This window comes from Protomyctophum bolini (genome assembly GCF_963924005.1).
Source record: "Protomyctophum bolini genome assembly, chromosome: 8".
Lineage (NCBI taxonomy): Eukaryota > Metazoa > Chordata > Actinopteri > Myctophiformes > Myctophidae > Protomyctophum > Protomyctophum bolini.
Window position 1 is genome coordinate 25,081,211 of NC_137869.1, and position 21,191 is coordinate 25,102,401.

A 21,191-nucleotide genomic window follows, 5' to 3' on the forward strand; every position below is an offset into this window, starting at 1 on the left:
CTTGGACTCCTCATGCATAGAAGGAGGCACGAGGTCAGTCCGCTGCTCCCCCAGGTTGGCAGAGGAAGTGTAGCGCCCAGGATTACATTAGATAATTGGCACTGGGTGAAAAAACTGGGTTGCAAAATCGTGGGATAAAAATTAATTAATAATAAATAAATAAAAGAATGAGCAGTTTCAGTGAGCTATGAATACTCAAGGACATCCAGTAAGTGATGCTGAGCGACAGACCGGATACACACCAGCTGCTCTGATGACTAAGCAGCCGCAGCATCAGACACTAGTGCTACTCGCAGTCACACACACACACACACACACACACACACACACACACGCAGTGTTGATTTCATCGACTAAAACTAAGACAAACATTTTTCGTCGACTACCCTTTTCCACTGACGAAAACTAAATGGAAACTAAATAAAAACTAAGCTATGATGACTAAAACTAAATATACTGACAATTTCGTCAACAAATAAAAAGTAGAGGAAAAGAGTCAAGAGTACAGAGTACAAGTCATTTTACAGTTGGTTGCATGCTGAAAATAGCCGATCTACAAGCTCACAATGCGTCGCGCTGTGACGCGTGTATGAACAGTCATTACGACGGCATTAAGGCCTGCCAAAATACATTTTAGTCGACTAAATCAACTGCAGATTTAGTAGACTAAAATCTTATATTTAGTCGACTAAAACTAGACAAACATTCCAGGTGACTAAAATGTGACTAGAAAAAAATGAAAACTATTCAAGAGACGATGACTAAAACTAAAATTTGCTGCCAAAAACACCAATGCATACAAGGCTTTTGACACTGAGGCACACATATCGTTGCAGTCAGGCAGAAACCCCAAACTTTTTGTAAATGAACGCCCCGCCTTGATCACACTACAGCGTCACACCAAAGCGTCACTCTTTCTGTATGAAGTACTGCATTAAATGACCAAAACAAAACATAAAAAGCAGAGAGATACAAGGTTTCTGCCCGACAGCTACAACATGGATATGTGGTTTGATGTTGTACCTGCTCTTGCTCTATTCTATTGAGACATTTAGATTGTGTCAAAGGTCATGTCTCACATACACAGGATCTGACACCAATTTTGACCCGATTGTCAAGATTCAATTCATCCCCTGAGCAAGCAGGCAGGCTCTATAAAGGGTATGCGCATGCATAAGGTGAGTGGCAAAGTGAATTGAACGTTTATTGCAATCAGATCAGATTCTGTTATGGGATGTCAAGGCCAGAAGGTAGTTTTTTGCCACTCAGTAGGCATTCCATAACCTCCGGGTATGATGATGATGTCATGCGCATACCCTCTAGTCTAGTCTATTAGCTCAATGGTAAAAATGCAGGACTTGTGCAGGAATTTAGGAAACCTTCAGGTTCAAATCCGGGCTAGAATAGGAAAGTTACATCAGCTTTAAGTACTGTACTCTGATAACAGGTACTGCACTGTTGCCGGTTAAATACTGAAATACCTGACTATATATTAGAAAGAAACTCCATGTTTACAAAAGGCTGTGCATTCCAGTTTATTTTATATCAAATTTCCCCATAATCAAACTCTGATGTACAAATTAAAACAGGGTTTTTTAACATGCATTACAGAATCCTGCCGTAGGCAGGGTTTGACTTTCAGATGTGAATTTTTCCAAAGTTGAGTGACAGAGTAAAAACCCATATACGGAGCCCCCCCCCCTCCCACCCCCACCCATGCAATTACACCCTTAGCTCCCTCCCTGCATCCCCACTGATAAAAAGAAAAGATTTGATTGCAAGTCTTTTAAAAAGGACTACAGGTGCTGTGGAGGGGCGAACATGGGAGAGGCTCTGGGCCAACCATGCCCAATCTCACAGGTTCCTCTGGTCCTGGCCCCACCGTAGGTAGTTACTAGCTAGCAGGGACCCCCTCCACCACCTTCTCTCAAGCGACACACACACATACAGTACACACACGCACACATACAGAGTCCCATTTGAGAGCACATGACTAGCCACAGAGAAGGAGGCGCAGGAAGATGAGCACGAATGAGAAGAGTTCACACAGCAAACAACACATCGGAGGTTGGTTTACCCTCCTCCACCACCGGAACAACACTGTCACGATACACACTCCTCTGCCGCTTCGCTGTCACGCATGCGAATGTCAGGGAGCAGCCAGGGTCACATTCAGAACTTTAGTGAGATAAGAGTGGGAGTTGGGGCTGGGGGGTGTCTTATGAAGACTCTTTTTATATACTTTTGTTGTACGTTACCATTTGTGGACTCGGGGTCTGCTATACAATTACAATACGGGTGGTTCTCAAACCTTTTTAATTTCAAGGACCACCATAACTCTGACAAGTGTACTAATGGAAACAAATTGGTTTCAGTTATAGACCTGTAAGGGTCCATGTGTAAGGGAACCGTTAAGGAATCGGACCGTTAAGAGAGAATCGTTAACCCATTTTGGGCGGGAACCCCTTTTGGTGTTAGCATTATGCTATGCTTTAGCTATTGAAAAATAGCAGATCTACAAGCTCATAGCGCGCCACCGACTGGCGCGCTATGAATTTGTAGGTCCGCTATTTTTTTTTAATCGTACAAATGTGGCACAAATCTTTGAATGGGTATATATTCTTTCAGAGCGAAGGTTTTTTTTTCTTTCTTCGCCGTCAGGCCTAATGAACCGGAATCACAAAAATGATCCCAAGCCCAGCGCAAGATGGCGGAATAATGTTTCGGGCAATGGACGCCGTCATACGATAGAAGTATAAGTCGGGCTCAACTTTCCTCACGCTCGAAGGAAGCGGCAGCGCTGAAGACACGCAGGACGCAACAGGAGCCCTAAAGCAAATGGACTTCATGTCTATCTCCAGCCCCAAAAAATAGAAATATTTGCCAAGTATAGGTCCCAACATTGTAAACATTAAACTGTTAAAGCTGAGAGCTGAATATGCTGAGCTGGCTTCGTCTGCGGCGTGGACCGATCGGTGCCACGCAGAAGATTGAAGAACCTTAGCAGCTCAGAATGCTAAAGCAATGTTAACATTCGGGGCCTAACACTAAACAAGGCGATTGTCTGCGGGAACTTCCGAGTGTCAGCCCTTGTGGCTTTTCCCCCAATCGGGCCAGGTTAGCATAATTCAGTGAATCTACACTACAATGTGTCTGCTTTAAGTCTAAGCTACATGAAGAGAAGCAGCATTTTAACCACCATCAAAAAAACAACAACCCTGTCCTGTCCAGCTATGCCCCGTTTAGATAGATACACACAGAATCCAGGTAAATACCAACAAGTACATTCCTACAGTCCTTGGCACGCAACACACAGGGGGAAAGTCATCTATTATTTATTTTAGGACTAGCAGGAGATGAGAAAAGGATGAGAGAGAGCCCTATAATGTAGGGTTGGTGAATGGCCAGGTGAGAAGATGGGCTCAGTGCTGTAGTCAGGCTAGGGCAGCTACACCTTAACCTCTCCTGTGAGAGGCAGTTGTCCTAGTGACAGGTACGTACGATGGGTGGCAGACCGGACTCCAGAGTGACTTTGATGTGAGGGACAATCGGGAGGTTAAGGCACTTAAGGTCTCCCGATAGTTGGCGTGGGATGATGATGATTTGGTGTCAAACTGTCAATAATTGTCAGGTGGAACTCGGGCTAATGGGTCGGGTCACGCCCCTGTGTGTGTTTTCTTTCCAAAGGCAGACAAAAGCAAAAGGCAAAGCAATAACACAAACAAAAACAAAGGAAGAAACTCAGTTGGCAAATCAAAACCTAATAATGCACAGAGTGAAGAGAGGACTGGTTCTTTATGCGCGAGTTAGTGTGTACATGCATTTGCTTGCATGTGATCTACATCTACAGAGGTTATACAGTAGCATAGTTTATTTGTGTGTGTGTGTGTGTGTGTGTGAGCGCATTGGGTTGGCACCAACAAAATATAAAACAAGCTCCTGAGTTCCCCTCCGGTTGGCACTGAATGCCCTCACCAGTTTGGCTCTGCACGAGCACATTGCATCCGCGCACGCACAGAGCAGCTTTTCTTGCATAAGGCATGAATTCTTAAACCCCAAGAAACTACCTTTTCCAAAGACTTTTCCGAGACCACAAATAACATAACCCCCCCACCCCCACCCGGAAAAAAAAGAAAACCCAACCAAACAGAGCATAAAATCCAGAAAATCAGCTGCTCATCTTGCTGGAACTCGAGTGTGGGGTGCAGGGGAAGAGTGCCGGCACCCGCACAGCTCTTTCCGGGTCTGTTCGGGGGGCCCCCAGGTTTATGGGGCCCCGTGTCTACCATGTGTAGGGACAGCACTCCGATGTGTAACACACTGTAGTCGAACAGGGAAATGGATACAGTCACAGTCCGAGGTGTGGCTGACTGCATTACGTGGCACTGAAAACATTGTTTGATCCAACAAACAAAAAAAGGAAGGGGAGACATACATGTATGTGAGGAGGAGGCGGGACTTCCTCAGTCCCCAGAGGAACTGACCAGTGCTGCTGTACATCACATGACTGGGTTGGACTATAAAGTGCATACTTAAAAAACCCCAGCGAAGCCTGTTTGTGTCTATGTGTGTGTCTGTGTCCGTGTGTGTGTGTACTGTAGGTGTTCCCGACCGTGCACGTACACACACACACACACACACTGCTGTATGCAAAATTCCCCTAAGAGCAGATAACGCCACCCATTGTGTGTGTGTGTTTTTTTTCTTTTCTTTTTGCAATTTAGGTGGCTGTGGAGGAGAGCACAGAAGGCTTTAAAATATTATCTAACATTTTTCATATTACACATTATGGAACAAGTCTTTACAATATGAAGATGTCTGCGGTAGTTACATTGGCAAGTAATGAGGAAAAACAGACAAACTTTTGTTAAAACACAACCCCTCGTCGTCAGAATCTTCTGCTCATTCAGAGTGAATGAATGAATAAAAGGATAAACGTAGCTCATCCATCAGGTATGGAAGCTTCTTCCACTTTCCCGCACACACACACCATCGTCAGCCTTTCCTGCATCCGATAATAATGATCCGCCTCCATTATTAAGTGTTTCGATTGGCTGCTTGTCCTAGAAGTCATAAAAATGTCCTGACCAATCAGAGGTGGTGAAGTGCAGTCTTTTTTTTTCTTTTTCTTTTTTTTCGTACTGGCTGCCGGGGAGCTGCGAGGCCTCTCCATTGGAGGGATTTGGTTGCCAGGTTGGAGGAAAACTAGGGGTCCACATCTTCTAAATCGCTCTTCGAGTCACCCAGCATCATCGGAGATTCTGAACCCTGGGGGAAATTACAAATTAATAATAATAATAATAATTTTAATTATTAAATGAATGTCCAACTTGATCATACTACAACGTCACACAAAAGCAATAGGTGGAGTCTGATGTGGTTGAATTTCAGATTACGGCGACAAATTGGGAGTCTGCAATGGTGAGCTTGTTCCACAGAAACAGAGAGAGAGCGAGAGAGAACCAGTAATATGACCCATCAGTAACCATGAATAATGAACAAAGAAAGAGGCTTTTTGTGTCTAAAATAACAGTATGCACTACAGTACATTCTGCAGTGAGAACGGGGATATACTATTTCACCACATCATTTCCGTGAACGCGTTTTACATGTACTGCTTCTGTAAATGCCGGCATGATGAGTCTCAATGCACATGAAGTGAGTGACAACTTGGCAGCAGAAAGAACAGAGGGCTTACATTCTGTAGAATGAACCTGTACTGTAATATCGTCCAAAACCGTAACTTTTCAGGATTAAAAGAAATATATGCATTTGTATGACGCTCTAGTATGATCACGTGGGGGCATTAATTTACAAAAACAAATATGGAGACAGGGATTCAGCCCGTCAGCAACAATATGATGGCTGCTCTTTACCTGTCGGAGGCTGCGGTCTGCGTTGTCATTGGCGGGGCTACCGTCGGAGCCATTACTGCTGCCAGACTGTTCCTTCTCATTCAGCAACGCTGTGGCGTAGGCCAGGGTATCCTACACACACACACACACACACACACACACACACACACACACACACACACACACACACACACACACACACACACACACACACACACACACACACACACACACACACACACACACACACACACACACACACACACACACACACACACAGACCCTCAGAATGTTGTGTGTTTTTTTGTGGTACTTATGTGGGGATTAGGGTGTCATAAAACATTCAGAAGGTCAGGAGACTGGCTACAATCCTAGTGTAGTCTTTCTTGGATAGGCTACATTTTAGTCACAATTCTTATAATGTTGCCGTTGGTACTTTTCCTTTGGGGGCGACTGAAATATGTCTTGGAGGTGACGCCCCCAAAGAAATCCTCTAAACAGGAAAAACGTGTGTGTGTGTGTGTGTGTGCATACCTGTGCTGAGATAGTGCGCTGGAAGGTTTTATTGGTAGACGTCTCATTGGAGACGTTGCTCTGTGGAGTCCAGTAATGTTCTGACATCTGAGAGGAAGAGGAAGTGTCACTACACAGACAAGATGTTACACAGGCCCTCTTAAGAGTACGACAGAGCTTTTGAAAGACGATGCGTTAACTTTGCGTCACGTTTCGTAAGACTCGCCTTTTTCTGTAACCACTGCACTGCCCAGCTCCAATGACCCGACAGATCCTTAAAGTAATCTTTAGCTGGGACACACCTGGCGGGGCAAAACAATACAGAATATACAGTTTGCTTTAACATTAATTGATATTCATTACATCTGTCAAAACAGTGAAGGCCTTTGTGCAAAAAGGAGTTCTATTCCTATTAGTATGCAACCTTGAAGTGTGATTTATAATCCATTGCATGATGAAGACGCTTACCAAAGACAACTGATCATCAAGCTTAAGCCAACAACGGCTTGAAGATCAATTCTCTTTGTCGTGAGATGGAGAATCTTTTTTCCCTAGAAGTATTTTTGCTTGCACTAGTAAAAAGAGGTGATGGTCTATAATGTAAGCTTCAAAGTAGAAGCAAGATGAGCACAACTACATGCAAACAGGTGCATGGCTCAACAACACTCAATGTATAAAACAAAGAATTGCCAGCCTTCTAGAAGCCTTCAAGAAGGCTCGACACCGAAACACATCTGTGCATATCTTTGTTGTATAATATAAAGAGACTCACTTCTGGGCCAGTGTGACTAGGAACTTGACACACTGGTAGCAGCGACTGCTGTCCACATTGTTGCTCTGGTGCATTAAAGCTGTAGAAGAAGAAGAGCAGACAGTCAATACATTTGTTTCTATTAGTAAATACAGTTCAAATTTCACTACCCACTTAAATTGTACTTTCAAGTCTACTCTGACTGCAGTGAAAGTGAACCCACAGAAAGTTTTCAAGTTGCTTGATTCAATATTTAGACATTTGATATTAATCTCATCAGACATGAGGCTTTGCCTGCTCTCCTTTACTGGTACACAGATACAGATACTGAAGAACAAAGCATCCTACCTAACAGGCCTTTCTCTGACTCAAAGGCATACTTCAATCTCTGAGTTTGAAGAGGGTCTTCAATGACCTGAAAGGAAAATACAAAAGTAAATTAACCCAATTAAACAATGCTGCCTTCACAAGTTCACACTGATAAAAGGATACAAAGCTACAAAGTGATGCAGTGCATCTGGTGAACTCATTGACATCATCAAGCGTGCGTCTGAGCAAATAAAATGTAAAGTAATATAAACGTTGGACGTCGCTTTGTACCTTCATGTCGCTGGCTTCAATTAGAAAATGAATGGTAGACTGTAGCTTTGTAGCTGCAATGTAATCCTTGGGGGTGTTTTTCATCACTGTATATATGTGCACATTCGTCCTCTGCATTTATCCATCCTATAACAACTAGGACCAATTTACTGCACTCGGGTAGCAATTTGGTGTTAAGAGTCTTGCTCGGGGACACATTGCTGGACTGGCCTGGCATCGTACCTGGGACAACCAGGGGCTCTGGCGCCCCAGGTAGGCTCACTAAACACTCAGCTATGGCCACCCGAATATGTTGTTGTTTAATACATTGGTTACCAACGTATTGGGGTTAAAGGTACTCACCAGCAGCTCCTGAAGCATTAGAAAGACGTTCTTTAGTTCATGAGGGGGAGCCGACTCTAGCTGGGACTACAGTTCAAAGAGATAAAAAAAATAAAGATGCATAAAATAATTTGTCTGCTTTGTTCTGGCATTTTAATAGTATACGTAGAACTGAGTGTAACGTGTGGGTAAGACAGTGCCCACGATGTACATGGCATGCAACGTTCATGGCTGTGGCCCTTTGTTAAAGCACCGACCCGAGAGACAAGAGCCAATGAGCCCGATGATAAGATACATTTATGATCCCAACACTCGGCTGTCCGACATGGTTGGACAAACTAGAACCATGCAGGAAAGGCATTTTCAGTTCTGACCTTGAGTAAGTGCAGGAAACCCAGGGAGAAGGGCTCGTTGCAGAAGGAGCAGTACGTCACCATCTCTATCAGCAGAGACAGAGGACCCGACAGCTCACGCATGGAACACAGCACCTGCACATACACACGTAGGTCAGAGTAGGGTAGGACGAAAGGGTGCAGTACGCAGTTTAGACTAGTCATCGGTTAGACCAGTCATTAGTCTTACAACCTATCTCAAACCCTCACCTCCCATGGGGCAGCACACCTAAACCTAACCGTAACCCTCTCCCAACCCTTAACTCACCAACCTTAATCCGGTCGTCTTAATGCACCCCTCACCAACCTTAATCCGGTCGTCTTAATGCACCCCTCACCAACCTTAATCCGGTCGTTTTAATGCACCCCTCACCAACCTTAATCCGGTCGTTTTAATGCACCCCTCACCAACCTTAATCCGGTCGTTTTAATGCACCGCTCACCAACCTTAATCCGGTCATTTTAATGCACCCCTCACCAACCTTAATCCGGTCGTTTTAATGCACCCCTCACCAACCTTAATCAGGTCGTCTTAACACATTGAGTACGCCAACGTGCATCAAAATAAAGGCCGCTATAGTGCCAGAGTAGTCTGATCGCTTTTACTCTGAAAGCCATGAACCGGAAATACTTTCTTAAAAAAATTGACTTGACAAAGTGAGCTCATAATCCCCGATCATCTTAATATATTTATATAAACTCCAAAAAGCGTTCATATTTTGCGGGAGAGACGGATGAGGAGCAGAAATGCAGCGCCAGCATATCGATCCATTCATCACCACGGAGAGCGCCCTGGATGAGGAGATACGAGTCATTCTTTCCGCCGCGCTAACATGGGAGTCAATGACAAGCTAATATTTGCACAGAGCGTTAGCATACGGCAAGCGAAAAGCGAAATGCCAAAAAAAAAAGAAGGAATAATTCTGAATATTATTATCTCGCCCCGCGTCGTTTGGACGTCGCTAGGACGTCCACAGACGTCTAAGGTATTACTCGTTTCTGATCCTTATGACGTTTCCAGACGTGTTTTGTACAGAATGTGTTAATGCACCCCTCACCAACCTTAATCAGGTCGTTTTAATGCACCCCTCACCAACCTTAATCCGGTCGTTTTAATGCACCCCTCACCAACCTTAATCCGGTCGTTTTAATGCACCCCTCACCAACCTTAATCAGGTCGTCTTAATGCACCCCTCACCAACCTTAATCCGGTCGTTTTAATGCACCCCTCACCAACCTTAATCCACATGCTATGTCTAACCAAAGTATGCCTTGACCTCTAGACCCAACTTAGATTTACTGTTCTATTGTACTATTCATTTTCATTCAATTCAACCAAATGTATCAAATAAACGATAAATTACCATAAACAGTAACATTGCCTTTTACTAAACATTTTACTTTACCATGACCAAAAATTCCTAAGAACCACTTGATGAGATGTGTGTGTGTGTGTGTGTGTGTGTGTGTTTGTGTGTGTCCCACCTCGAGCAGGTAAGGCTGTCCCTCTGCAGTGAAGAGAGAGGCCTGCACATCCGTGTGGAGTGGTAGAAGAGTGCATGAGGATGGCACACTGCCCACACTCGGCTTAAACGCAGCACCTGCAGCTGTGGAACAGAATTAATTGGAAAATGAAACAAAAATTCATGCGTTGGCATGTCTCAAGAGAATCTATCCAGAGTGTGTCTCACTCTGTGTCTGCTGCATCTTGAGGTCAGAGTTCAGGGTGATGAGGGCCAGAGTGCTGTGCAGGTGCAGGAACTCCCGGGCCTGGGCTGGACTCCAGCGCCGGTTCTGCAATAAATCCATAGACAAAAGTGTTCAATTAATGAGTGGATTCCGTGAGACAGTCTGGGGATATGCAGTGGTCCAGTTCCAACAACAAATAGTGTCTTATTTGTCTGTTCCTACAGAATAAACTGTCTCCTGAGGTTCCTGTTCGTTTCATTGACTACTAAAAGAAGTCCGTTACACAAGCTCCTCCCATTAGCTGTCAGTCTCACCTGGTTGTTCTGTCTGTTAGGTCCCAGCAGGAAGATGAGCATCCGACGATAAGCAGAGTGTTTCAACAAGAGCTGACAAGAACTGAAACCCTGGAAGAGAAATCATTCCAACATCTTACAAACAATAGGGGCAATATATACATACCAGAAATTAGCCAATAATGTATTGCACACAAGATATGTGTCACACTTGGATGCAGGAATTACCCTCTGGGCAAAGTTGCTGAAGAGGCTGAAGTATTGTGAGCAATTTTTGACGTTCTCGGGCACGTCTTTGTCCAATAAGGAGAGCAGGGCGTCTGTCAGGTTGTCCAATCCGGGGTCTCCGAATTGAAGTGCACTCTCCAGTGTCTTCTCGAGGATGGACGCCACTACGATCCTCACCTCCCTGACGCTGCACTCCAACAGGCACACCCTGGGAGGATAGGAGGAACACAAACACAGCGCAAGGCATTAAACTCCCTAGAGTTCACTAGTGTTTGTTGAACAGCTCATTGGCTGCTGCTGTTCGTTGAAGACATGCGTCAATGCAACGGACATTATATAGGGCAAGCCATGTATAAGACTAATTCATGTATTTGTTGTACACACAAGTAAATGGACACTTACAGGTCTACGAGAATGTACAAATGGATCCATATGGGTCCATTTATACACTCTCAGAGTTGAATTACAGTATAGAGTGGGGTCAAAGCATTAACCATAAGCATGGTATCAATTTGGGGCCTGATGCCTAATTCATATTAAACTGGGGGTCCTTGAAATAAAAATGTTTAAGAATAACTGCTGTAGACATTAGTCATCTTTGGATGTCAGAGTTTCTGTAGAATTGTATAAGTGACAGGAACACAGAAAACTATCTTTTTAGCTTGGCATGCAGGTCAACAAAGTTTGGGGATTCTATTGCAAGTGGTTGCAAGTTACAACTCGTTGCGTTGCACATCATTGGTGTGGACTGTGGACTGACTGGGCTTTACACATACGCCGTTATTTCCCCAGAACACAGTTGTTGTGCTTGCTGGTTTGTACCTAAAAATGAGAACGTTGCGAGACCACTTCTACAACCCCTGAGACCTCCCCCCACCCCAAAACAAAAACATTGTGTGGTGTGTGTGGGTGGCAGGAGTATACTGTTGCATCTTAGAGCAGACTTTTAAAAAGTAATTAGTGGAGAGTCGACATATTAGACGCGCGCGACCACACGCACATTCGGGGTAAACTATTTGGGGAATTTGCGGTACACTATACTGTCTGGCACAGCCAGGGCCATGTTTACATTCCAGAGCCAAGCCTACTCTTTCAGCCAATGAGCATGGAGTCGGTCAGCCGTGCCCGGCCCATCAATCCCCCTCAGTGTTAACGTGTGCATGGCTACACGCATGCTGGTGCTGTCCTGCTGGGTACTGACTGACAGTCTGTCTGTCGCTACACGCATGGTGGTGCTGATGGTTTCAGTGAAACTTCTGAAACCATCAAATGCTCTGCGGATGAACATCAACGTCAAACTAGAAGCCACAGTACTGTAATGGTCCATGCCACACGCCGCAGACGTAATATATATGTCAGTCAATGTGTTCAAATACAATGTCCATGTATTTGCCAGAGAGTCACTGTTTACTTTACAATGTATCGTTACACCTCTAGCCAACAAGTGGTGGTGACAGCGGTACTAACTTGGTCATCTCTCTTCCCTCTGGTCCGACCAGGTATTGTGTCATCCACTGACACGCCTCGCTGCTCTTTGTTAGCAGGACCTCTACTGTGGCCATCCACTCCTCTGTGTCAACCCTGAGAGAAAGAGAGTTGGGGGGGGGGGGGGGGTTAGGTAAACAGAGTGAGAGGATGAGATGCAAAGATAGGAGAGGAATGACAGACCATCATGACCGACAGTGTGTGTGCGTGCGTACCGGAGCTTCTTTTTGGTGTGCAGGTACGTATGGAAGAGGAAATGGACAGCCAGCTGAAGACTCTCTTTGGCCATGGCTTGATAGGTTGGGTGCTTCAACTTTGTCTGAAACAAAGACACACACACACACACACACACACACACACACACGTTGGGTGCTTCAACTTTGGCTGAAACACATGCACACAATACTATGTGTGTGACCACACATTCAGGTCAAACACCTACTGCATTGACGGAGGCCAGGGAAAGCGTGAAGCTGAAGTAGTCGCTGTTGTAGACGTCTCTGTTCCTCATAAACCTGAGGTTCTCATCCCTCACCATCTACAAACAGAACAGGGGGACAGACTTCAATCACTTGGCGTTCATGCTAACTATTTGTACAAGATTTTAGCCCCGATTATCCTAAAAGCGAGGTTCAAACCGAACCATGGGCTAACTGAACCGTTGCACACCACAGCAGAGACGTGCTACAGCCAATGAGAGCACAGGATACAGTAGGTGGACACGGGTGCTTGTTTGATTGTGTGTGCCAATTATTATATTATTTTTGTAAACAGAACGGATAGTTGATTGCTTGGGAACAAGCATAAGCAATACATACATAAGAGGCATTCAAATGCACTGGAATAAAAACAATAAAAAGTGAATGAGTGAATGAATGGATGGATTAATGAATGAGTGAATAAATGAATGAATGAATGGATGAATGAATGAGTGAATGAATGGATTAATGAATGAATGGATGAATAAATAAATTGCGTGATGCCAGTGAGTGTACCTGGTAGATGCTGGCAGGCATCTTCTCTACAAACAGGCCCTTCTTCTCTCCCTTCCGCACCAGACGGGTCAGGAGAGTGAGCCGGTCATTATTGGCTCTGGGGGGCCGAGGGGAGGACTGGGGAGAGACATCGGGAGAGGAGGGGGCTGACCTGAGGGGAGAACGTAAACTTTAGACTAAACAAGTAGGTGGTGGTTGTTTATTTTTTGCACGCATAATTAGCATCAGCATTGTGTGTGTTGCTGACTCACAGTGTGAGGTCCTCGGCTTCCTGTCTCATGACGCTGACTCTGCTCTTTTTGGGAAGGACAGGAGAGTTCTGGTCACTGATCCTCTGGTAGAACAACATGTAGGCATTCCAGTACCTCCGCCGCACGTCTGGGTAGGGGTTGGCTGTAAACGGTTTGAACACAAACACACAACACTTTGTGTAAGAGAAGGAATTCCTCAGATGCCGCTCTTTAATGCTGGCTGCCTTGATAGTGGATAAGCGTCAACATGTGTGACTTACACTGGTCATAGACCTTGGGCCGGTACTCCCCTCCGAAGCATTCGTATTCCAGAGTCTCGTCGTTCATGTCGAACTCCTCCACCACGTTGTCATTGAACTTGTACCAACGTCCCCGAGCACTGCCCCTGGAAGAGAGGGGGGAGAAGAGATGGAATAAGGGACAAAAAGAGGAGAAGGGTTTGTGTAAGGAGAAACAAGAGAGACTGAGGTGTTGTAACAACTCTTGCATAAAACCCCCCCCCCAAAAAACGAACTAAACCCTAAACATTTAAAGTCCATAGACTTGCCTGCCATATGACATCACAAGTGGGGGGGGGGGGGGGGCTTGCTGATTTTTGGGGGAGCATGAATAAGACAATAAGACATGATGCCATGTCTGAAAGCCAGACGTTGGCAGGGTGCCCCTCAAAAACCAACAGAAGGAAACTAATGATCATTTCTAGTTTGACTAGCTCAGGATTTGCTCTCATTATACAGCCTGGAGCCTGAGGAAGAGCCTCTATCAAGGTCAGTCCTCACAGCACCGCAAGTCTTTCTGGAGCACAGGAGAATTTATTTTAAGAGATTATACTTATTAAATAGCTTACAGCAGTGAGCGATGGGAAAGACTGCAGGAGGCATGGAATGAAATGTGACAAAGGTCGACTTGTGATCCATGTGCTCCAAATCACAGGAGAATATTTGTGTGAGTGCATATTTTTGTTTTATTAATGTTTAGACTGGGGAAGGCTTAAAAAAGCTATAAGCTCATAAGCTAGAAAACATTTTTATTCATCCTTTCAAAGGTGCCCACCATAATAACAACTGACTTACTGCTCATCAAACAGTAATTCTACCAGGTAAAAAAAAGTTTAGTTTTTACAATTTCTATATTCTTTTAAATATATTGAATCATTTAGATTTCTTTTTTTTTAAACATAAATCTTCTCTTCCGGGGTTCCCTGGCATGAAATATTTTCAGATGGGTGTCAAATAGAATGAGAAACTGAAACGATAGTTACGTATGTAACTACGGTTCTATGAGTCCCGAATGACCGCCAGAGGCGGTGCTTTAAGCATGAATATGTCCTTCGCGCATGCGTCGTCGAGTGTTGTATACAAACAAAGTCAATTTTGACCCCGTGATGACCCGAAGTAGTCTATATCTTCCGGCAGTCTGCAGGGGATCAGTCTCTACAGAATTTTCTCGCGCGAACTCGAGGATTCTGAGTGACAGAGTGCCTCTGGCGGTCATTCGGGACTCATAGAACCGTAGTTACATACGTAACTATCGTTCTATTTCGTCCCTGCTGACCGCCAGAGGCGGTGCTTTAAGCATGAATGACTTATGCCAGCCAAGTCACGAGGGATCCTGATCACAAACCATAAGGAGTAGGCTTGGAGGACTCTCGTAAGAGGACCACGTCCAGCGGGTGGGGAGTGGCAACACTCACCCAGAGGAACAGACAACTCGCTGTGATGCCCATGAGGCAGCGGCACAGATACATTCCAGGGGTACTTCCCTCGGGGCAGCCCATGATGTGGGGACGCTCCCGTTAAGAGTGGCACCTCACGCCAAATGGTAAGGTACGATCACTCGCCCCATAAACGTGGTTGATGGCATCCACAATAGTGTGGGGCGGGCGCTGTCTGGAGAGAGCGCTACCTTTGAAAGGGCCATCGTCACAACGGAACAGCCATTCTGACCGCCGAAAGCATTCGGCAGGTCTAACAAGCGGCTCTCAGGGCCCACACTGGGCGCAATAGGTCCCGCTCGTCCATCCACTCTCCTGGTGGAGGGTAAAACTATGCTAGCCGTATAGGCTGGTTGAGGTGTGTATGTGACAGCACCCTCAGGAGGAACACTGTTCGGCCACAGAGACACTCAGGCCGTCTGAGCTTTGCTTCGAACGCAAGTCACTAACAGACAGGACGTGCCGCTCACGGCCACGCTTCGTTACAGCAATATTGATTCTAGCATATCAACATGATATTGCCCCTACTTATGCTTTTAGAGTAGGAGATCGGCCCTTGTCTAGGAGGGACTGCGGAACTCCAGACAGGTAGGCAGAGCAGCGCACTAGGTCTTTGCTCTGGCCTCAGTTGGAAATAGGTTCCATCGGTTATCGTACAGTAGCCTGATGGATGTCATGGATGTCACCCTTGAATTCAGGGTGGCATGCCTGGCTGGTTCCACACAGCGGTTCAGGGCCGCCAGTGGCCAAACGCACAGTTGGGGGCGTTGAGCATTTGAATGCCGTATCCGACCGCCTCCCAGTTGGGGAGACCTCTGTCGGGGAGACGCCATGGCGTCCTCCGACTGGGTCTGGAGACCAAGTACTTCTTGGCTGGGGGGGGGGGGGGGGCAACCAGCAGTATGGTGTGACCCTCCTAAATAACTCTGAGGCGCTGGTCGTATCAGAGAGGCAGTGGCAAGGCATATGCAGTGCCTCTGGCAGTGCGCATTTAAAAGGATAGTGCCCTGTGGGCGGTGGTCTGCTTAGGGCCATGTGTGTCAGGAACGATGTAGGTCGTTCCGTTCATACTGGCTATGTGGCAGGAAGCCTAAGAAGTCCAGCAGGCTGACAGCCATTTGTGGCGTTCAGGTTCTATGAAACCGTCGGACCCTTGCGTCCTGGCCCGGTGGGCTGGGTGTCTCCGTTAGGGAGAACCAGGGAGGTTAGTGAGGTCCAGGGTGAGGAGGTCCACCTCCGCTCTGCCGGGGTAGCCTCTGATTAGTGTTCACCACCACTGGATGGGGTACCGCTCCCCTCATGGAAGCTTTCGATGGGAGGGAGAGCCTACCATGTAGTCCCGCTCTCCACTCAGACAACTTGCCTATAGGCTGATCGGGCGGGGAGGCTGCCCAAGTCAGGAGGGGGTCCATAGACACCTACAGCAGCCAAGCAAACGTGGCCCTGCCCGATGACTTACGTGATACACGATCGAGGTGTTGCCCGAACGTATGAGAATGTGCTCGCCTCTCCTGTACGGCAGGAAGTGCACACAAGTCTCAATGTGATTTTTTTACTGGTTAAATAAAGGTTAAATAAAAATACGGCAGGAAGTGCTGTAGAGCGGAGCACACCACTTGCCGCTCCAGCACATTGCCGTGTTCGGCCCAGTAGACTGGCACGAACTTCATAAACCTGTTGGGTCCCATCAGCTTCAAGACATGTCGACACCCGTCTGTCTTGCGTCACAAGGAAGTATGTAGATCGGACTTCCCTTAGTGTGACTGAGGATATACAGCCTCTGTTGCGCCCTTGGGCAGGAGGACACATCACTCCTGGTCTGATAGTAGGGCTCTCGTCATGTTGCTGATAATGGCCATTTTGACCCGCCGGATATGGGGGGCTGGCGTCAGAAGGCGCTGCACAGCCCGGAATGTCACAGTCAGGTCCCTGCGTGGGACGCCAGGGAACACGCTGGCCTCTAGTGTGGGCCGGCGGTGATACGTGAGCTCCGAGGGCAGTCAAGATGATTTCATCAATGTTGGAGCTCGGCCCTTTGGGAGGCGTGATGTGTCGTAGGCCTACAAGCTGCAGCCTGGTCTTCCCCACCTGGATGGTTCGCTCCGGCGCTTCTCGCCCCGGCTGAACCACCTAGTGCTCCTGGCTCCTCAGGGAGACTACGGAGAGTTGGCCTAGTCTCATCAGTCAAGCTTGACTGTGGAAACCCGGCTTGGCGACGGGCTAGAGATACGATGGGCATCAGCCGTCCGTGCTCTGAGGACATGACGCCAATGCCTCCAGTGATACACCCAAGGTGGCTGAGCCAGTATTAACGTTGCCACTATTAGGTGTGAAAAGGAGGCCCCAGTGAGCAGGTTGCCTGTGCTCCTGTACTGGGGTCGAGGTCACCTAGCGTTCCGCCGCCGGGCCTCGTTGGAGAACACAATGAGGGATGCAGTGACAGGCTTGGTGGCTGGCATGTAACCCAGGCCAGCCCTTATCGCCTTGTGCGTTCCAATCTATTAAAGTGTCAAGTCGTAACGGGTTGTCTCAGGACACTTTTTTCAATCAGGGCAGGGCTGCCAGGATTTCGCCATCGGTATAGAGATGGGAGAAAGCCCTGATCGTCCGCCCGGCAGGCCTGTAGCTGACTCAGGTACAGGCGTGGGGGACGGCGAAGACGGCAAAGCCGCGTCTGCAGTAGGCGCTTGGAGGAGCCGACTGCCTGCTTTAGTATGCGTTCCACGGCTATGCGCATGAGCTGAGAAGTGGGAGGCTGGCTCTGATGCCTGGGAGGCACTGCCTTCTGCATCTTCCTCATAGTCATGGAAGTGCATAGCTTAAGCTGTCGGGGAGAGCACATCAACCTCGAGTCAGCTGTGGCATCAGAGAGGGAGGCGCTTCGGCACCCTCCGAGGTGCCTAGGTGTCATCCGAAGTGAGCATGGACCTCATGTGGGCCAACTCCGCAGATAGCTGAGCCCTCTCGGATCTGCTGTAGCCAGCGGTCAGACCTTTTCCTCCTGGCACACGGGGCAGGACCAAGGTTGGCTCACGGCTGAAGGAGAGCTTCATACGAGGTACAAAAGTGGGAGCTCTCCATTGTGGTGGCACCGGTTACTCTGGACCGGCCGGTGCGCACAAGTCCCAACTAACCCAGGGCGCGGACGCTGCTGGTTGCTAGGTGTTGGCCGTATGCTGGGGGGAGGAGGCGCGTACGCTGCCTGTACCAGCAGAGGCTTTCGAGGTACAAAAGTGGGAACTTTCCGTTGTGGTGGCACCGGTTCCTTTGGGCCGGCCGGTGCACACCAGTCCCAACTAGCCCAGGGCGCGGACGCTACTGGTTGCTAGGGGTGGGGCCGTATGCTGTCGGAAGGGAGCGCGGACGCTGCCTGTACCAGCAGAGGCTTTAACTTAGATCGGCATCTAATGACTTAATCGAAAAACTGAATGCTGCTATACCTGCCGCAGCATGCATTTACGTTTTATGCAAATGCTCATTGTAGCACTTTGAGATTCAACCAGATGTAAAGTGCATCATAGAAACAGCACACAGATGTTGCTGTTAGATAGACTGTGCGACCTGCATGGTCGCGGTGGGGGAGGGGAGCTCGTACGCTACCTGTACCCCCGGCGGAGGCTTACTTATACATTATGATAATAAAGTAGCCTCCAGTCAAGGTTTGGACGCTGCTATGTAGCAGCTGTAGTGTTTCCTATGCGAACGCTTATCCCAGCACTATGACATTTATCCAAACTCCAAGTGCATTATTATTAGTGTGGTTAAAGGGCAACCAGACTATTGTAATTTATGTTTGCTAGTCCAGAGCGAAACAAAAGACACTTCCAATACACTAGTCAAGTGTGCACTACTACGCATTCATGCTGGGAGGAGGGAGCACTAACGCTGCCTACCCCAGCCAGAAGTTTGGTTAAATAAACCGACACAAGCTAGTTTTGGAGAAAAGGCTACAACCGATAGCTCCACCAATAGGGGCCACCTGCCGAAGGAAGGGAGCGCGTACGCTGCCTGTATCAGCTGCAGCTAAGAACAGAACAAGCTATACACCGATAGCTGTTAATAAATGCTTGAGCTAACAAACATTAGTAGTAAGTAACATCAAGCTGGCCGTATGCTGGAGGAGCGGAGCGCATACGCTGCCTGCCCTGTACCAGCTGGGCCAACAAACAGTAAAGCAAGCTATACACAGATAGCTTTTTTTTTTTTAATCTTAGATAGTATAATAAGCGCTTGGGCTACAACTACAGGTAGCAGCGCCAGTTAGAGATCTATGCTGGAGACCAGCTGGGCTACTAAAAACAAGACAAGCTATAGCCTGTTCATAAACAGCTTTAACTTTAAACTACTGGTAGCTGCTGTGAGCTACGCTGGCAGCAGTGCCAGATACCCTGTGCTGGGGACCAGCTGGGTTAATGGGACCTACAGGTGGACAAACCAAGTTGCACCCACTGTATATGCAAAAACTGTTAATGGAGCTTTGAGCTCCAGACATAATAATAATAAACTTTATTTATATAGCACATTTTCATACATAAATGTAACTCAAAGTGCTTCACATTAAAATAAAATAATATAAAATCATACTGTATAATAATACATACTGGTAGCAGCTTCAGCTAGGCCCACTGCTGGGGGCCAGCTGGGTTAACAACCAGACAGGCTATGTACACCAATAGCTATTTAGCTACAGACTATACTGGTAGCAACATCAATACCCTGGGAGGACGCAGGTAGCTGCTCCTGTACCGGGCTAATAATAACAACAAGAATACAAGCTATTCGCAAAAGCGGTTAAGCTTGAATGCTGCCAATATTGGTATATGGCTTTGGCCAGCGGGGCTTGTCAAACAGAAAATGCCGGTTAGCCTTAACTAACTTAAGTCATAAGTTATATGTCGACTGCTGAGAGTATGTAGCGACAATGCTTGCCATCAGCAGGGGCTAACCAAAGCTTGACAGTAGCGTGTTTATCAAACGAAGGTAATATTATGACAGTGTTCTTATCCTTCGGCAAGTCTTATAGTCGCTTATAATAAGCGCTAGCGTTCACAGTTGAACAAAACATGCAGAGCAGGGAGGCGGCGCGAACGCAGCCTCTACTCACAAGAGTTTATGCCATGATACAATAATCATATAATTTGAACGTCTGTTAGCGTTCACAGTCGAAAAAAACTTTTATGCAGAGCAGGGAGGCGGCGCGAACGCAGCCTCTACTCACAAGAGTTTATGCCATGATAAAAATATATATCATATCATTTGGACGTCTGTTTAGCGGGGATAGCACCACTTTAAACGATAACGTACCTTTCGTCCGAGGGGGGTTAGCCTTCCTTACCGGCGAGAGAGATTGGACGCTCCTGCGTCCACGTGAATCCGCGAAATAAACTCCATTCATCGAGGAGATAGAAAACCATAGTCGCAGTTCCTGGAGGGCGAACAAACGCTACTCCGACAGGCAGTCACGCCGTCACAGAACTACCGGCGACCAGGTACAGGCACCGTAGCTGCATATTGTATTGCATAGCAATACCTCGCAGCCCAGTGCAAATTTCTCACCACGACGCGCGAGAAAAATTAGAGACTGATCCCCTGCAGACTGCCGGAAGATATAGACTACTTCGGGTCATCACGGGGTCAAAATTGACTTTGTTTGTATACAACACTCGACGACGCATGCGCGAAGGACATATTCATGCTTAAAGCACCGCCTCTGGCGGTCAGCAGGGACGAAATAGAACCTGAAACAAGCTGAAACCCAACGAGCAGGGAGACAACATAGCAATTTGATTTTGTGGTATTCCCACATTCCAGTTCATAGTGTTCTTGTTTTCCACAGCCAGATAAGTCATCTGGAGATGCTTAGAGGCTGAAACCAGGAGCCCACACGGAGTCTAATGCTGCATTCATGATGAGCCAAGGAGGTCGTCTAAGCCCCCGAAACGTTCGGACTGCTAACATTATCAATTACCAGTTAATTGTTCCTTACAATAAAGAGTTGGAATGACTGCTGGGAAATGAAACTAGAACATTGTAGCAACACAGGGGATTAATCCTAACTGAATGAATACGGCATCGATTTGAAGGTCGGTTTCCTAAGGATAGTA

General features: G+C 46.9%; 1 protein-coding gene across 10 annotated transcripts in view; it reads right to left on the reverse strand.

Moving 5' to 3' along the window:
- Window positions 1-3,778: 3,778 nt before the first annotated feature.
- usp24 (ubiquitin specific peptidase 24) overlaps window positions 3,779-21,191 on the reverse strand; it is a 70,650-nt gene continuing 53,237 nt past the window's right edge. For all 10 annotated transcript variants that reach the window (XM_080770996.1, XM_080770995.1, XM_080770993.1 and 7 more), the window contains 18 exons: window positions 13,634-13,758; window positions 13,374-13,515; window positions 13,123-13,273; window positions 12,570-12,665; window positions 12,343-12,446; window positions 12,110-12,223; window positions 10,643-10,850; window positions 10,436-10,525; window positions 10,124-10,226; window positions 9,918-10,039; window positions 8,415-8,528; window positions 8,062-8,127; window positions 7,468-7,534; window positions 7,141-7,219; window positions 6,595-6,670; window positions 6,390-6,476; window positions 5,877-5,987; window positions 3,779-5,268 (listed from right to left, as the gene is read on the reverse strand). In XM_080770996.1, the coding sequence (XP_080627122.1) occupies window positions 5,206-5,268; window positions 5,877-5,987; window positions 6,390-6,476; window positions 6,595-6,670; window positions 7,141-7,219; window positions 7,468-7,534; window positions 8,062-8,127; window positions 8,415-8,528; window positions 9,918-10,039; window positions 10,124-10,226; window positions 10,436-10,525; window positions 10,643-10,850; window positions 12,110-12,223; window positions 12,343-12,446; window positions 12,570-12,665; window positions 13,123-13,273; window positions 13,374-13,515; window positions 13,634-13,758 (1,918 nt within the window). In that variant the 3' untranslated portion in view covers window positions 3,779-5,205. The remainder of the gene's footprint in view (window positions 5,269-5,876; window positions 5,988-6,389; window positions 6,477-6,594; window positions 6,671-7,140; window positions 7,220-7,467; window positions 7,535-8,061; window positions 8,128-8,414; window positions 8,529-9,917; window positions 10,040-10,123; window positions 10,227-10,435; window positions 10,526-10,642; window positions 10,851-12,109; window positions 12,224-12,342; window positions 12,447-12,569; window positions 12,666-13,122; window positions 13,274-13,373; window positions 13,516-13,633; window positions 13,759-21,191) is intronic.